Here is a 15,701-nt window from a genome sequence, read left to right as displayed (position 1 = left end):
ATTAGTAATTCTGCTTGACCTACATTATCAGCTACCTTTTTTTTATGCTTAACTTACAGAGTAAGCTTGTTAAACTATTGACTAATATCATCATGTTTCTGAGTAAATAAATTGTGTTTTTTTCTAGCCTCAACATAAGCCATGTCAAACGTGCAAATCTACTTATTAGCAAAGCAAGTAAAGTCAAGAACAGCCAACATTTTACATATACAGTTACTGTACAAAGCAGACTTTATTGAGAGAATATTATCCACTAATAACTTTTATATGTTATAACATAAAACAAATTCCGGTAAAAGTTAAGTAATTAAGCCATTATGATTCAACATTACAAACTGTATTTGTTCATCTTAGTTGGTACGGTATTTCAATGGATATTATTAAATAAAATGGTGTGTTGATGGTTGTTATTTTAATTAGTCATTGTGTAATAGTGTAATTGCAATCAGTAATTTTTAAAAATATATAGGCCCTATACTCATATTCTAAAATTCATAGTATTTTGATTATAACATTTTAATATATAGTATGTTGATGTTTATGTTAATTAGTGCAATGTACAAACACGTTGCAATACTTCTTAAAATTTTTTTTTTGCAAATGGTATTAGAAGGTTTATTGATAGTTATTATTTTAATTGTAATTCAATAAAGTTGCAATAGTTTTGACAAATAATGAAACAATTTATTTTAATGAATTGCATAAATTCTGATATAATAATATTATGGTGTATTATTACAGGCATTAGGCATTTAATAGTAATTTGTAATAGTGCAATTGTACTCAGCTTTAACAAAGTTAAAAATATATTATAATTCTGAATATTAGATTAATGCTTCATATAATTATGTATAATTATAAACACAAAAAAATAATAATTTTGATTATAATTTTAAACCTAAATGGTAAAGGTTTTTTTTATTCATTAATTGGACTGTAGGCCTATAGGCCTATATATTTAGATGTTTAAAGTCTTACATTTACATATTTGTTTACACATTAGGACTATGCTTGTTGGTAAAAAATAAATGAAATCAAATGTGTAGCAATCAAGACCTTATACTAATTATATAGCCTTAAATGGACCTGAAATTACTAATCTTTATTAATTGTCTGTAGGGTTGCGCCACATAATCAAAAATTCGTTTAAATTTAAGTGAATTTCTGTTATAGTATAGTATTATAATATAGTTTTTTTTTCTTGTTTTGTTAGACCTACTCTACTAGTGTAGGATGTAGCCTAAATTCGAAAATAAAGATGAAATAAAAATGGGCCTTGTAGTAACAGTCTCTTATTCCATGCGACACACCACAGTTATATTTCTCAAAAAGACTACAATGGAATGAAATGACAAATTACACTCATTTCTTACGAAAAACTTTAAATCACGTGGTCTCAGCGTTTAATTGTCTGGCCTGGTAACATCTGTGGAGGACCTGATTGTTTATTGTTTTTTGCCGTTTTCTGTTCTTGATGAAGCGTGGTTCCCACTAGGGCGTAAACGCAACGACGCAAGCGAGTTGTGAGAAGCGACAGTGAATAATCCATCGCGTGTCAACTCACTTACTTACGTTGCGTTCCGTCCTTGTGTTGCGTCTCTAGTGGGAACCGAGCATTAGTACAGTTACAGTTAAAACATAATAGCGAGAAAAAAAATATGGAGCCCCCTCAACGGTGAAACTTGATTCGTAGTCTGTTTCGTTTTAAGTGTTCGCTTTTGTGGGAAAAAGATTTTAAAAATTTAGATTTTGCGTAGTTCTGTAGTTTTCTCTTATTTTTCTATTCATAAACACTAATAAGGTAAGATTCTAAGATCCTAATATACTCTTTGTGGTAATAAGGGAAGTACCTGACCTAATTCATTTAATGTTTTATTACTGTATAAATAAGGAGGTGGTTTGATTTTAATGCAACATGGCGTCGATTTCAGCGACTTCCCAGAGTCTGGTACGCGATACTGTATTGTAGTCTCGATGTACAGGCGGTAGCTTTCGGGTAGAACCACCACCCTTCAAATATTTGTGAACGGCTTAGCCGACTAGGCTAATTTTCTTTGGCGAGACCCAGACTGTAATCGAATTATGCATGCGATGTGTTTAGTCTATGACAGTAGCTGTATTTATATTATGATTTTAAGAATAATTGTTACAGGACGGGCGTGATAAGAAGCTAGCCTGGCCCTAGAAGGCCTAGGCCTAGTTAGTAATAGTAGTACTGCTATTTAGTAGGCCTCCGTCTGTGTGTGTGTAACGTATGGTTAATATGGACGGTTCCATATTTAAATGGAAAATAAAAAGGGCTTGGTTGGTTCAGACTTTCCTGTTTTGTTTTAATGCCTCCTGGGTGGGCCCCATGCCCTGATGAGTATGTACGTATGCCTATATAGCCAGCCTAGCTAGGTGTTAAAGAACACCCCATTAAATACCATAATGAAGGTAAGAAAACGTATACTGTCCTACTGTACGGGAATCCTACTGTACATACAACTTTTTTTTGATGCCTCAAATTTGATTTTTATACCCAGCCTGCTTAAATAAAATGTTATTTTTTAATAGAGAATGGAAGAACCAGCAAAGCAAGTGGTGTTGACCGAATGTGAAGTAACCTCTGACAGCATTGAGACAGCTGATGGTGCCGAAGTCCTTACATTAGACAGCGCTATTGCACAGTTGGTAGCATCTACTAGTGAAGAAGTTCAACAAGCTACTGTAGTGGTTGATGCAGCCCAAGGCAACCCCGATGACGCAGAATTTGATCTCGAAGAAGATGCAAATGAGTCTGAAAGAGAAATACTCTCTACAGAGATTTTATTCAGATGCAAACTCTGCAACTTCCATGGTACCTCTAAGATGGAAATTGCTGACCACTTCATATCAGATCACACAGCCATGGAAATGGTTGAATCTTCATCCAAGCGTGATACTACAGTAAAGGATGGAGATTGTAATGAAGAGGATGGCGATGGTGATAAACTAACTCGTAAAAGTGGTCGTAGCAATGCCGGAATCAACAGAGCTTCTGACAGATCGCCCGAGTCACTGCCGAAAAAATGTAATCGTAAAAGAAAGAAAACGAGCGATGAAGAATCCGCAGATGTTTCGGAAACAATGTATATACAGGGATTCAAAACATTGGATGAATGGGAAGCCAACTGGAGAAAGAAAAATATCATTACAGAGGTCCACTGCCCTGTTGATTGGTGCACTGGGATGATGCCGGAAGAAGAAGTGGAAATGCATGCAAAATGCCACATTAAAAAGCATAAAGGGTTTCAATGTTCTGAGTGTTCTTTTAATCATAAATATTGGAGAGATATGAGGCGCCATCTGTACAGTAAACACTTCAAAGAGCAGCGTTTGTGGCGGTGTGATCAAGCAAATTGCGACTTGGCTTTCTCTACTCTTGGTGATCTTCGTAAGCACATGAAACACAAACATGTGTTTTCAAACCCAGATGAAATTGTTGTTGTTGGAGAATTGGATCAAGACGAGAACATAGAAGTAGAGGCTATGCCAGTTGTTAAGAAGCCACGTCGTAACTATTATCCACGGTTCCAAGCCTGCTTGTTGTGCGGAATTAAGTGTAAAGCCAAGGAGGAGACTACATTCCATGAGGAGAAACATTACGACGACACAAATAAAGACATTTTGGTATGTACCGAATGTGATGTTGTGTTCCACTGTGAACAAATAGACGAACTGAAAGAACATGTAAAAATTGAACACAAACGGATGACTCATTCACATCGTTGCACTGTATGTTTCTTCTCAACAGATCGTCTGTTTGATCTAAAAAAACACATGTGGACGCACTCTGGCCAAAAGAACTTTGTCTGCGATAAATGCGGAGCAAGAGCATCAACTGCTTACAACCTACGTGTACATCATAGTCGTATACATGCTAATGAGGACGACAAGAAAATATCTTGCAGTCTTTGTGATTTTCGTTGCGCCCATCCTGCCGTATTGAAGGACCATCTACGCCAGGTTCATCAACTTCTAGCTAGTGGTAAACTGTATCAACGAATCACGCCAATGAAAACCTATAAATGCTCTGTGTGCGATTACGTCGGCAAGAAAGAGAGCAGTTTGCGGTACCATATGAGGATTCATTCTGAGAATCGGCAGTTCAAATGCATGCTGTGTGCTTATGCTAGTAAAACAAAGAACAACCTTATCCTACACATGAGAACACACAATGGTATGAGTCCACTTAAGTGCCCTCAATGCGACTTTAGAGGTACAGTGTAATATTTGTTTTTTATGAAATAAATATTTTTTAAAAATGTATCGTTTTTATCTTTAAAAAAATATGTTTTGAAATTGTAAGAGTTTTTATCATTTTTATAATTTTTTTATATATACAAATACACATATATTGTTCATTTTTACAAACAAATTAGAAAAAAAAGTTATACTACAGTATCTACTTGACTATTATTCTGCAGTTACTGCAGTAACTACATATTGATTAATCTTTATTTAGTAACCTAATAATCATACAAGCTAAATAACACCGTAGGTCAAAATGTGGTTATTGCAGTAAAATATTTTGACATGATCCCTTTTATGTAACCATTTTTTTATAGCAATATTATTTTGTTTTGTTTCTATTTAACAGGTGCCACAAACAAGATTATTCAAGAACACATGATGAGCAAACATACGCGTGAAAGACCTTACAAGTGTACGATATGCGGATGGGACACTTGCTACAGCGGTAATATGTGGAAACACATGGACATGCACCGTAAGAAAATGGGTCTGAAGTTACAAGGTGAACAACTGGTTCTAGTCAGTGGAGGAAAGGATAACGCAGGCCTTCTCACCAAAGATGGCTGCAGCAAGATAATCGTCGCAAGGTATGAATCTCCGAAACTGAAGTTTAGGAAACGAACAAACGCTGCAGCTACGACGTTTTTGATCCAGCAACTTGATGGAACGTTTATCCAGACATCTGCTGGTGATACTCTAACTAGTGGCGAAGCAGTGCAGGTGACAACTGTAGACGCGGAAACATCACAAGATGAAATGACTGGTCCTTATAACAAAGTTGCCAATTTGTCCAAGTCTGGTGAAGACGATGGTGATAATACATCCAGTTTTCCCACAGAATCTGAGGAGCAAACGATGGTTTTAGTCTCTGGTGTTGACTCATCTGGTACACCAACCGAGATGACCTATGTTCAGGGTAGCTCACAAGCCGGCACTTCTGCTGACAGTAGTTCTGAAGGTAATGACGCAGGAAGCATTCGGTATGTCTCACAAATTCTTTCGCAAATGGCTGCACAGATTACACAATCGACTAACAATCCACAAGAAATTGGTTCATCACCATATCTACCAGATGGCCAGGTTCCGACATCGATAACTATCCAGTCGGCAGACCAGCTTGAATCTCAACAGCTTGGAGAAGAAGGTACTACAATTCTTGTCCAAAGTGATAATCCGGATGTCAATGAGGCTGGCATGGTGACAATGCAAATACAAGGCGATGGTCAACAATCTTATGTGATACCGGTCAAATTCCAAGAAGGACCTGGCAATTCAGACCAGCAAGAAGTGACCTATGCTACTGTACGTATTAACCAAGACGGGAGACCAGAAGAAGGTACTGTTGTCCATGAAGGGATTGTCACCGGTGACAACCAGACCACCTACATGACCGTTCTGGATCAAAGATCAGAACATCAGAGGCAAGGAACCGGTGATGTGAGTCTCCATGACGCTGATGGTCAAGAGATTCAAACAACGTATATAGTTGAAATGGATGAAGCTGAAGCTGCCAAGCTTCATGCAGGAGGAATGGCAACAGTTGCAAGTGGAGAGGAGAGCCAAACAGCATACATATCTGTTGAGATTGATGGAGCTACAATTTCTGCCGAAGACATGAGTGAAAAAGAAAAGGAAATTACTGAGCATCTAAAAGGAGAACTTGCGGAACAATTGACAGAGGAAATGTCTAAGCAGTTGAACAAGCCAATAACAGAGCAGCAATTGAATGAGCCAATAACAGAGCAGCAAATGAATGAGCCAATAACAGAGCAGCAAATGAATGAGCCAATAACAGAGCAGCAAATGAATGAGCCAATAACAGAGCAGCAATTGAATGAGCCAATAACAGAGCAGCAATTGAATGAGCCAATAACAGAGCAGCAATTGAATGAGCCAATAACAGAGCAGCAAATGAATGAGCCAATAACAGAGCAGCAAATGAATGAGCCAATAACAGAGCAGCAACTGAACAAGCCAATTACAGAGCAAATGAATGAGCCAGTAAGTGAGCAGTTGAATGAGCCAGTAAGTGAGCAATTGAATGAGCCAGTAAGTGAGCAATTAAATGAGCCAGTAAGTGAGCAATTAAATGAACCATTGACAGACGATGCAGGAACAACTGAAGTGGAACTATAAATTTGCTTTTTAGTAATCTACTGTATATTGCTATGCTAAATTGAATCGGGTAATAGTACAGGAATAGATACTTGTACCAGAATCATTTTAATTAATTTAAAAACAAATATATAGTTTCAATAATTTTTGGTTGCTTAAAGAAATACTGTCCTAAAAAAAACCCATTTTTTTAGTTAAATATGCCATTTTAATGTCACATAATGGTTATTCACTTTGACCAAAAATTGTATCAAGAATATTTACAGCCAAAAATTTGTCAGAAAATGGGTTTTTGCATAAAAAAAGTTTTATTAGGTGATCATTTAGAATAAAATGATCACCTATTGTTATTGTATAAAATCTTTATTATTATTTTTTTTTTTATTATTTTTTTTCTTTTTATTGTTTCTGTACACTATTTTGTGTAACAATTATCTCAAAAAGTTTAATGTCAATGATTACAAAAATTTCAGAATATCTTTCAAATAATATAACTTAATCCTAATAAGCTTTCCAGCGTGATCACTCATCCGTGACGACATTTATACGCCATTTTGCGAAATCACATTATCAATCATATCTCCATAATTCATTATCACATATTAATGAAATTCACTACACGTAAACTTCAGATCACGGGTAAAAATATTAGCAAATCAAAACGCACGCGCACGTAGGTTCATGCGCGTGATATCGCGCGTTAAAAATTTAAAACGCTCAAAATTAAGTTTTGATCAATTTAGAGCATGAATTAGGCCATTTGCGTGTTTCAAAAAATTACTGCGCAAAAATGCGTTTTTGCGCGCGCGATACTTAAAAAGCGTAAAAAATATGAATTTTTTTTACAAATCTCATTCTACTCACCATCCTTAGTACATTCACCAAATTTGAGTCAGTTCCGACTTAAAATAACGCTATACGAGCACGTTAAAAATGACAAAATGCGCACATTTATTTTACAAAAGTTCTGAAAATGGTGAAAAATAGGTCTTTTTTAAAATGAAAATAATTCTTCAGAATGCAAGATGACCCCCGATTTTTTTAACTTATTCTGGAAGCCATTGAGTTGTAGATATGAATTCATGTACACATTTTACGTACAAAATGTTTTGACGTCATCAAATGGCCACTTGAATTTAAAAATTAGGATTTGTTATCTTTTTGTGTAGATTATCACATTCAACAGAGCGCATCTTGGTTATGTGTGCTCGAATTTCGCACAACTTTCAGTATGTGCTTGCTTAATTAATTATCTTTATCATGAGTTGACACTATCTTCATTTTAATGACGTCATCACGCGTAAAAACTTGAATAACGTAGGCCGTGTAATTTCACCTTCGCAGTAAATTTGAATATCTTACAGCTCTTCAGAATTGAAGGTTACCTTGATGATTATAATTTATTATGAAAGCTGATGAAATGTAGATATTAATTCATATAAAAATTAAGCCTATCGGATGTTGTGACGTTAACATATGGCCAGTTGAAGTGAAAAAGTAGTTTTTTCATATTTTTCGTCAAAGTTATACACAATTCAAAGAGCGCGCACAGCGCTTCTACGTGCCAAATTTTTTTCCAAATCTTATATTTTTTTGCTCAATTAATTATCTTTCGAAATTGTCATCTTAAAGTTTAGTTTGATAACGTCATCATGCCAAAAAATTAGAACATGTGTCCCGCAATTTCACCTATGCTACACTGTATATAGATATACAGTATATACTGTACATATTGTATATGGCATATAGGCACAACTCAGCACTATAAGCATATAATAGGATGGCATACATCAACATTTTCCGATCGTATGTTAACGTACGTGCATGTTTAAAAAAAAATTAATTTCAGTTAAATGATAAAAATGATCACCTATAATTCGTCAAAGTGACGAATTAAATTCTAGTTTTGTCTTTATAATTGAAATTATTCTTTTCCCATTAAAAAAAAAGGTGAATAACTGTACAAAAATCCTACTAGCATGTTATCAATATACTGAATAATTTTGGATATAATAATGATATTCTCTACATTTTTATTTTTTGTGCAGATAAAGAGCACAAAAAATAAATAAAAATGTTTATTTATGTTTAGTTTTAATTTAAATGTTGTGTTCCGCCATCATTATTGCAGTATTTAACATTCAAAATGATGTATCTATTCTGCTTATGAAATAAAACAATGGTTTAAATGTAAATTTGCAATTTGGTTATTATTTAAAAATTGTTATATAGCCTCTATTACTTTGTAGTCATGGAGGTAAAAAATTATTTTTTACCTCCATGTAGTAATCTTCTCTTGGTGCGCGATCATCGCTCGCGCGAGGAGGATCGGAAAGATATGGCACGCCAGGATAAACATAACTATGTCAACTTCAAATGAGTTACCCATAAAATAGCAGTGTCACTTTTTGTGATGTATGTTGGCTGACGCATTTGTTAACAGATTTCATATAGACAGAGCGATAATGTAAAAACTCTACATCATGATGAGCGATGTGTAAAAATTTGAAATGAGCAATGTGTAAACATTTGAAATGTCTACACTATCAAACTATTTTGACAAAAAATATGTGATATACCCAAATATGGTAGTGATACACCCAAATATGGTAGTGGTATGACATCAGCACATCACATTTTTGTCACATAAAGTTTGATAGTGTAAACAGAGCTTAAAGTTTGATAGCGTAGACAGAGCGTTACAACGCGTTTCACAACGCGTTCAACCCAAACGCCACACAAAACATCATTTATCACAGAGGGCGGTCTTCAGTTTTGGAAAAAACATTTTTTTTTACAGTTTTTTATATTAAAAAATGTATAAAACGTACAATTAAATACCACAATAACATTAAATGTTATGTTAGCATGTACTCGATAACATTGTATATCATAAAGCGATACCGGGCCTTACCGGGGGCAAGGATTATCATGCCCCGTTCTCTCACGAGTCACGGGCAATACCGGGCACTGCTGCCGGGCCTGGATTAATCTAAAGAGTCTGTCGATAAATAAATAAATGTTAACTTAACGCATAAAAAAAGGTAAATAATATAAGCCTACTACTTAGCTAGCAAGTAGAGGGTTAGATAAATAGGCCTTATATTATATAGAGCAGAGTAGTACTCATCCCTTATTGCAGTTTTTATGGCCTTTTTAGGCCTCCTACTAGGCTAGGCCTAGAAAGAGGAGGTCTAGCTAGGTTACTAGGCCCTAGGTAGGCCTAGGCTATACTAGTTAGGCCTAGCCTAGGCCTAGAGAGAGGAGGTCTAGTTAGGCTAGGCCTATTTTCTGTTTTTGGTGGTGGTGTGGGCCTCCATTCGTTGTTGACTGGCCATGGAAACTGACTGATTTAGTGTAGTAGGCAAACTGTAATAATTGTAATGTATGGTTGGTATCAATACAATTGATTGTGCATTTTGCGTTTAAACATTAGGCCTAAGTTCACTAGCTAAGCCTAGGTATAGGCCTACTAGGATTTAAATTAAATAATCATTAAAGGCCTAGTTTAATTTTATGTATTTATTTAATTACTTTATTTTTATTTATCTAGTCATGATGTCTATTTCTATACCATGATCAATCCGTAGAAGAACAAAGGTAGCATGGATTATCAATCAAATGTTTTTCATCTACTTACAGTCTGTGCTGAACACCTTTGATTGAACAAATATGGACGAGCAAGTAGTACTTAAACTTTCAAGACCACTAAAAGTTACGAAAGACACCTGCATAGCATGTGGTGCAACTCAGTGGAAATGCTTCAACTCTATTCATTCCGTTCGCAGTAAAAGTAAAGGAATACACCAGTTACTACAACTTTATTGTCATGTAAATATTGCAAGGGGCGGGATGTGCAATCCCTGTGAGCGAGTGCTTATAAAAATGCATCGTAAAATAGAAAAGTTTCGCAATAGTTGTCACGAAACACTTACGAAAAACAGACTAGTTACAAAAGAAAACTTATTAGGAATAGGTATTACTAATAAAAAGAATGAAAAATATGCAAGAGATAACATTGTTTGGCCCGGGAAAGAAAACCTGTTTGTTGCCCTTTCGGTTTGTTGTAACTTACCTTCTGCTCTGCATCATACAATTACAACTGAAAAGTTAAATCATTCGTCGGAGTGCATCAAAGAGATGGAACCCAACGACAGTTCCATCTGTCGGAGGGATCATAGCTATGTCAGACATTCCCCACGGATATGCGTGAAAGCAGTGTGTTACGCAAAACCTGCGTTAAATCCATTGACTATTGAAAACCGTAAAGTGGTACTTCCGCTGGCAAGGCTTGCTGCTATGAGAATAAGAGAGATGATGGGGGTAGGTTTACTGGGATCTGCTAGACTCTGCAGGCAGGCAGGTCCAGATGTCATTAAACCTCAAGATAGAAATTTAAATGAAGAAGATATGAAGATGCAAGCAAATGAGGAAGGATGCAGTGAAAATGGGAAATCTAATTCCAGGTAGAAAATAACAAATTTGTATTATATAGTTATTTATGTTATTACCAACTGGTATTATTTTATACATTGTGGTTTGGAGGTTGCGAGTTTCCCATTACTGTATAGGTATACAGTATATACCGCATATCCTTGTATATACCTGGGGAAACCCTGGTTCATGAAAAAAATGATTGATAAGCATTTCTTGTTAAAACTCATCAATACTGGGGCTGTATACCCGGGGATATGCCTGATTGTGAAATCAGGCATAAAGTAAGGGCTGGGATTAGCCCGAAGTGGGATTATACCCGAGGATATACGGTACATTATATAACCTGTATTATATAAATACAATAGGCAACGAACAATAATTCTAAACCGCCCGGTGATATACTGAAATTTAATTAATTTGAAACAATACGATGAGGAAATCTGTGAGAATGAGAAAAAGTCGCCCCAACCGAGATAGTACCCTATAAGATTAAGAATAAATAAAAATCACGAAAAAGAATGACTAATGAAACAGAATTTTTTTTTTACAGTTGTACATCTGTAAATGAGATTCTAAAGAATGCAGATTGGCTATACAGAAGTGATTTGGAAAATAGCAATATAGAAAAACGAAAACTTGATATTTGTAAACGCAAAGCAATAAGCAATATTAGAAGGCCTACACGTAGCGATGAGCCAAAGCCAAAGAAGTCAAAGAATATAGCAACAACTAGTCCTGCCGTAATTAATTCCAAAGATATCATTCTATGGGAATCCGAGTGGAGAAAGAATAATGCTAGTGTTTATTATACATGCCCGGTAGCTAACTGTTCGGAAATGGTTCTTGGGTCCGAGCGCATAATGCACATTGATGCGCACTCTGTGGAAGGTTTTTGCTGTCCATCGTGTCAATTCAAACACGATAAGTGGACTACAATGCGTGATCATCTACGCTGCAATCATTCCATGCCGAGTCAACTGTACAATTGCGATCAAGATGGTTGCAATGAGGTGTGCATTTCGTTCAAACATTTACGTCAACATATTTTGTACGTTCACCAATTTGAAAGCGCTCTGCAATCTGATAAGAACGCTATGAAATGTTTTGATCGGAAAGAAATAGAAGAAGAGATGATGTTGAATGAATTGGTTTCCCACGATCTATGTTCTGTTTGCGGTATGGCGTGCAAAGTAGAAGATCTTCCAAGCCACGAGGCAAATCATGCTGTTTCTGGATGCGCATTGTTAAAATGTCTAGCATGTGATTCTACGGTTTCTGCTGATGAGATTAAAAACCATGTGTTGTCAATGCACCGAAAATTAACGTATCTTTATCAATGCGAAAAGTGCGAATTTTCGTCGCAAACATCTGCAGGTCTTCAGCGCCACACAGGTATAAAACATGCAAATACAATTCTCTTAGTATGCGATAAATGCGGAAAGGGATTCAAAACGACCTCTGCTTTAAGCGTGCATCATAAACGCGTTCACGCGACGGAAGATGAGAAGACGGTGTTGTGCTCCACCTGCGGATACCTTTGTGCTCACGAAACCCTTTTGAAAGAACACATCCGTAAAGTGCATAAAAATCCGTCATGGCGCCGTTTTAAATGTCATCTTTGCGAACATTTCAGTCTGAGGGAGAGTAGTCTACAACGCCATATGCAGATGTATCACAGTCAGGCTAATGACCGGCAGTATAAGTGTTCTTACTGTTCATTTGCTGGAAAAACTAAGGACACGTTGGCTCGACACGAATTGCGACACAAGGGTTCCGCTCCATTTGTTTGCCCTCATTGTAGTTTTAAAAGTGAGTACATAATATTCTTGATTCATTACTTTTGTTAGTACGCAGCATTCATAATATCCTGTTTGTATCACAGACGTACTTATTGGCGCGGTCAGCTGTACATGCCCGTGTAATATATTATTTTCTATCGGCATGGATGTCTAAAGTAAACTTTCAATAGGCACGGTCGACAATATGTCTCGTTCTCGTATAACAGAATTAATGCCCATAGTGTGCTGTATCATGCTTGTAATAAAGGCTTTGAATGCACAGCTGATCATGCCGATACGTATGCATGATTGAACGTGCTGATATTCTCATCCTTGTTTCAGTAATATTAATAATAAGAATAATTTAACATTTATTTTCAGATGCCAAGAAACAAGTAGTTGAAAATCACATTCTTGCGAAACATTCTAAAGAAGGATCTTACGGTTGTACAATTTGCGGAGTTGTTTTTGGTTACCATAGTAATCTACTGTCGCATATGATGCAACATCAAACCAGCGGCAACATCGACGAGAGTTCAGAACAAATAGTTTCAAATGAACAGCAAGACAGGTTATACTTTCAACTTTGATTTTCAGTTTTGTGAACTTTTATTTCGGGTAGAGAAAGGACAAAGGATGAATGTTAAATCGACAGTTCTTTTAACGAACAAAACGGTGTACACTTTGATTATGCATTAATCACTGTCACCGAAATGACCCCTTTCACATCGCTTAGCACAGTTTACTTGTGTTTTTCTAATCGATGGTACAGTTTTTATTGTAGCGGTAGTATTATTATGCATGTATAAATATAAATGCTGAAGCGTTATTTATTTATATGAATCTTAATCTTAATCTTAAAAATATAAATCACAAATACTGTAAAATATATAACTTATTTTACATAACTTATTTTAATTATAAATAATAATTGTTGCCAAATATATCCATAGAAATGTGTAATAGGCCTACAACAATAGTAGGAGGTAGAATGATTTTAAATACATTTTTGTAACACAAAACCTAAAAAATGTGTTTGCTGCCCTCTCTCATTGTACTTAGCAGCAGCACTAAAAACAACAAACAAACAATATGGCGGCGCCCAATGATTCGTACATTGTACAGGGCTACGGAAAACACAAGAAAAACATCATTGAAATTGCATCTTTCCTGAGAAATTTTTACGAAGGAAATGTGCCTGATAATGTTGACAGTCATAGCGAACCCCGCCCGTGGGAAGAAATGATACATCATGCAATTTACGGGAGAATTTGCACTACTTCAAATGCAGACAACCAACCTGTCAAGCTGTCTGACCAACCGAATCGTAAAACAGCATTTGTGTTTGGGCCTGGAACTGTGTGTTCCACCTTATTACAGTTCCAGCCATATGAAATGCTTTTACACCTTGGCTTTTTACCTGAATACATAAAAGTAAAGGTAAAAAGTGTTCTACCCAGTGTTTTCTGATTTTCCAAATAATAATACTAGGCCTAGTAGTAGGCCTACTACCTAGTGACCTAGCTAGGCCTAGCTAGTAGTAGTAGAGGCCTAGCTAGGCCTAGGCCTATCTACCTGCCCTAGTATTTATAATATTAGAGAGGCTAGGCTCTCTAGGCCTAGTACTAGTAGTCTACTAACTAGCTAGGCCTATACAGTTAGCCTGGGCCTAGCTGGACCTTTAATAGTAGGCCTATCCGGCCTAGCTAGCTAGCTAGCCAGGTATAATAGAATAAGCTATTATATAAGCCAGGCCTATTATGTCAATCAAGGGTAGGTAGGCCTAAACATTTCAGTAACATGACAAGGGGCAGCTAAAGCACACATCATATTTTGTAAAAATAATACTCGTCTGATAATGATCAATTTAATTTCAGGTTGTTGACCAAAAGAAAGCCTTCTGGGTTGTACTTCTGTATCCTGATTCAATCCCACAATGCACTCCGATTCTACCCGCAACGTGGGATGGCGTCTTGAAATTTGTGCGGAGATGCTATCCAGATGCATTCCAGATAGTCAAACAACATCTCTATGTTATGAAAAACAATCCGGTAGAGTTTTTCGAAGCACAAGCAGGATTCAAATTTATTGATGCTTTGCATAATCCAGGTGGACCTAACTTTATGAGTTATGCACGCTTTCGGACGCTTCCCCCACCCCAACTTGAGTGGGAGACCCGATTGTTTTTATACTGTGAAGTCCGGATATTTGAACTTTTCACAGGGAATGGGTTCACAAAGCGGTCCGATGGTATCCAAGGAGAGAAGGAGTATATTTGCGAGAACTATGAGCTGACAATGTTTGGTGATGAAAACTGTGTTGCAATTCCGCTGACTGTCTGTATACCGCCCTCTAATGATGATGACAATTTGGAATAAACTCAAACTTGTTACAGGTAAGATTATTATTTAAATTTATTTTTTTGAAAATAAATATACTATATTGATAAAACTATTCTTAAACTCTGTCTACACTATCAAAATTTATGTGACAAAATAATGTCTTTTTTTGTTTTCACTTTTTTGTCACATAAAGTTTGATAGTGTAGACAGAGCTTACTGTAAATTGTGACTGGTCCCAACAAAGTAGTTTCAAAGCTTTAAATAATTCCATCATTTTATATCTGTGTGTTTAATGCCTTGGGTAAGTTCCAATCATAAACTTTTTTTTGTGTGTAGAAATATTGTTTTGAACACAAACATCATTTTTAAACAATCATGCAGGGAATTATTTTGCCAGTTTGGCATAGCTAAAAGCTATATAAAATAACCTTATTGCTGCACTAAAATTAAATAGCAAAAAATACTGTACAAAACTATGTTTCTCGAGTCAAAATTCAGAAAAAAAATGTTAAAATGATAATTTTCTCTGTCATATTATGTACTATGAATGGTGTTGTAATTGGGAAGATTGTAATTCAGGATTGTAATTTCACAGATTACTCAATTGAGTGAAAAAATAAGGCCACATACAGTAAATCCAGGTCTACAAAATACAGGTATTGAAGAAAGTATACTTCTGAAATGGCTGGATGCCACTCATTTCTAAGAATCCAGCTCAGTTTAATCCTGTTATCACAACTGGATTTTACGTCAC

General features: G+C 36.0%; 4 protein-coding genes across 6 annotated transcripts in view; all 4 read left to right on the top strand.

Moving 5' to 3' along the window:
* LOC144850497 (deoxynucleoside triphosphate triphosphohydrolase SAMHD1-like) overlaps positions 1-868 on the top strand; it is a 29,078-nt gene extending 28,210 nt beyond the window's left edge. Inside the window, exon 20 of the mRNA XM_078707778.1 lies at positions 128-868. Coding sequence (XP_078563904.1) covers positions 128-169 — 42 coding nt within the window. The 3' untranslated portion in view covers positions 170-868. The remainder of the gene's footprint in view (positions 1-127) is intronic.
* An 835-nt stretch (positions 869-1,703) lies between these two features.
* Positions 1,704-6,718, top strand: LOC144849735 (uncharacterized). 2 transcript variants are annotated; one of them, XM_078706763.1, is made up of 3 exons: positions 1,704-1,801; positions 2,557-4,240; positions 4,622-6,718. In XM_078706763.1, exons 2-3 carry the CDS (start codon positions 2,560-2,562, stop codon positions 6,409-6,411), a joined length of 3,471 nt encoding a protein of 1,156 aa, XP_078562889.1. In that variant the 5' UTR covers positions 1,704-1,801; positions 2,557-2,559; the 3' UTR covers positions 6,412-6,718. The 2 variants fall into 2 exon arrangements, with proteins under 2 accessions (XP_078562889.1, XP_078562888.1); XM_078706762.1 differs by lacking the exon at positions 1,704-1,801 and adding an exon at positions 2,323-2,436.
* A 3,322-nt stretch (positions 6,719-10,040) lies between these two features.
* LOC144850817 (uncharacterized) lies at positions 10,041-13,577 on the top strand. The gene is made up of 3 exons (XM_078708278.1): positions 10,041-10,856; positions 11,378-12,636; positions 12,987-13,577. The coding sequence occupies exons 1-3, from the start codon at positions 10,063-10,065 to the stop codon at positions 13,193-13,195; spliced, it is 2,262 nt and encodes a 753-aa protein (XP_078564404.1). The 5' UTR covers positions 10,041-10,062; the 3' UTR covers positions 13,196-13,577.
* Positions 13,578-13,628: 51 nt separating this feature from the next.
* Positions 13,629-15,701, top strand: part of LOC144850861 (uncharacterized) — a 96,489-nt gene continuing 94,416 nt past the window's right edge. For both annotated transcript variants that reach the window (XR_013614125.1, XM_078708349.1), the window contains exons 1-2: positions 13,629-14,045; positions 14,483-15,000. Coding sequence is in view for 1 of the 2 variants with exons in the window: in XM_078708349.1 (XP_078564475.1) it covers positions 13,698-14,045; positions 14,483-14,983 (849 nt within the window). In the remaining variant the exon portion in view is untranslated. The remainder of the gene's footprint in view (positions 14,046-14,482; positions 15,001-15,701) is intronic.

The sequence above is a fragment of the Antedon bifida genome, chromosome 8 (genome assembly GCF_963402885.1).
Source record: "Antedon bifida chromosome 8, ecAntBifi1.1, whole genome shotgun sequence".
NCBI lineage: Eukaryota > Metazoa > Echinodermata > Crinoidea > Comatulida > Antedonidae > Antedon > Antedon bifida.
This window is presented reverse-complemented; position numbering and strand designations above follow the sequence as displayed.

What these genes read in the sequence shown, in the direction of transcription:
- LOC144849735 (XM_078706762.1), top strand. An exon ending in CCCTCAATGCGACTTTAGAG is followed by an intron (nt 4,241 to 4,621) that starts GTACAGTGTAAT and finishes TCTATTTAACAG; the next exon opens with GTGCCACAAACAAGATTATT.
- LOC144850817 (XM_078708278.1), top strand. Translation starts at nt 10,063, where the DNA reads ATGGACGAGCAAGTAGTACTTAAACTTTCAAGACCACTAAAAGTTACG. An exon ending in AATGGGAAATCTAATTCCAG is followed by an intron (nt 10,857 to 11,377) that starts GTAGAAAATAAC and finishes TTTTTTTTACAG; the next exon opens with TTGTACATCTGTAAATGAGA. An exon ending in CCCTCATTGTAGTTTTAAAA is followed by an intron (nt 12,637 to 12,986) that starts GTGAGTACATAA and finishes ATTTATTTTCAG; the next exon opens with ATGCCAAGAAACAAGTAGTT.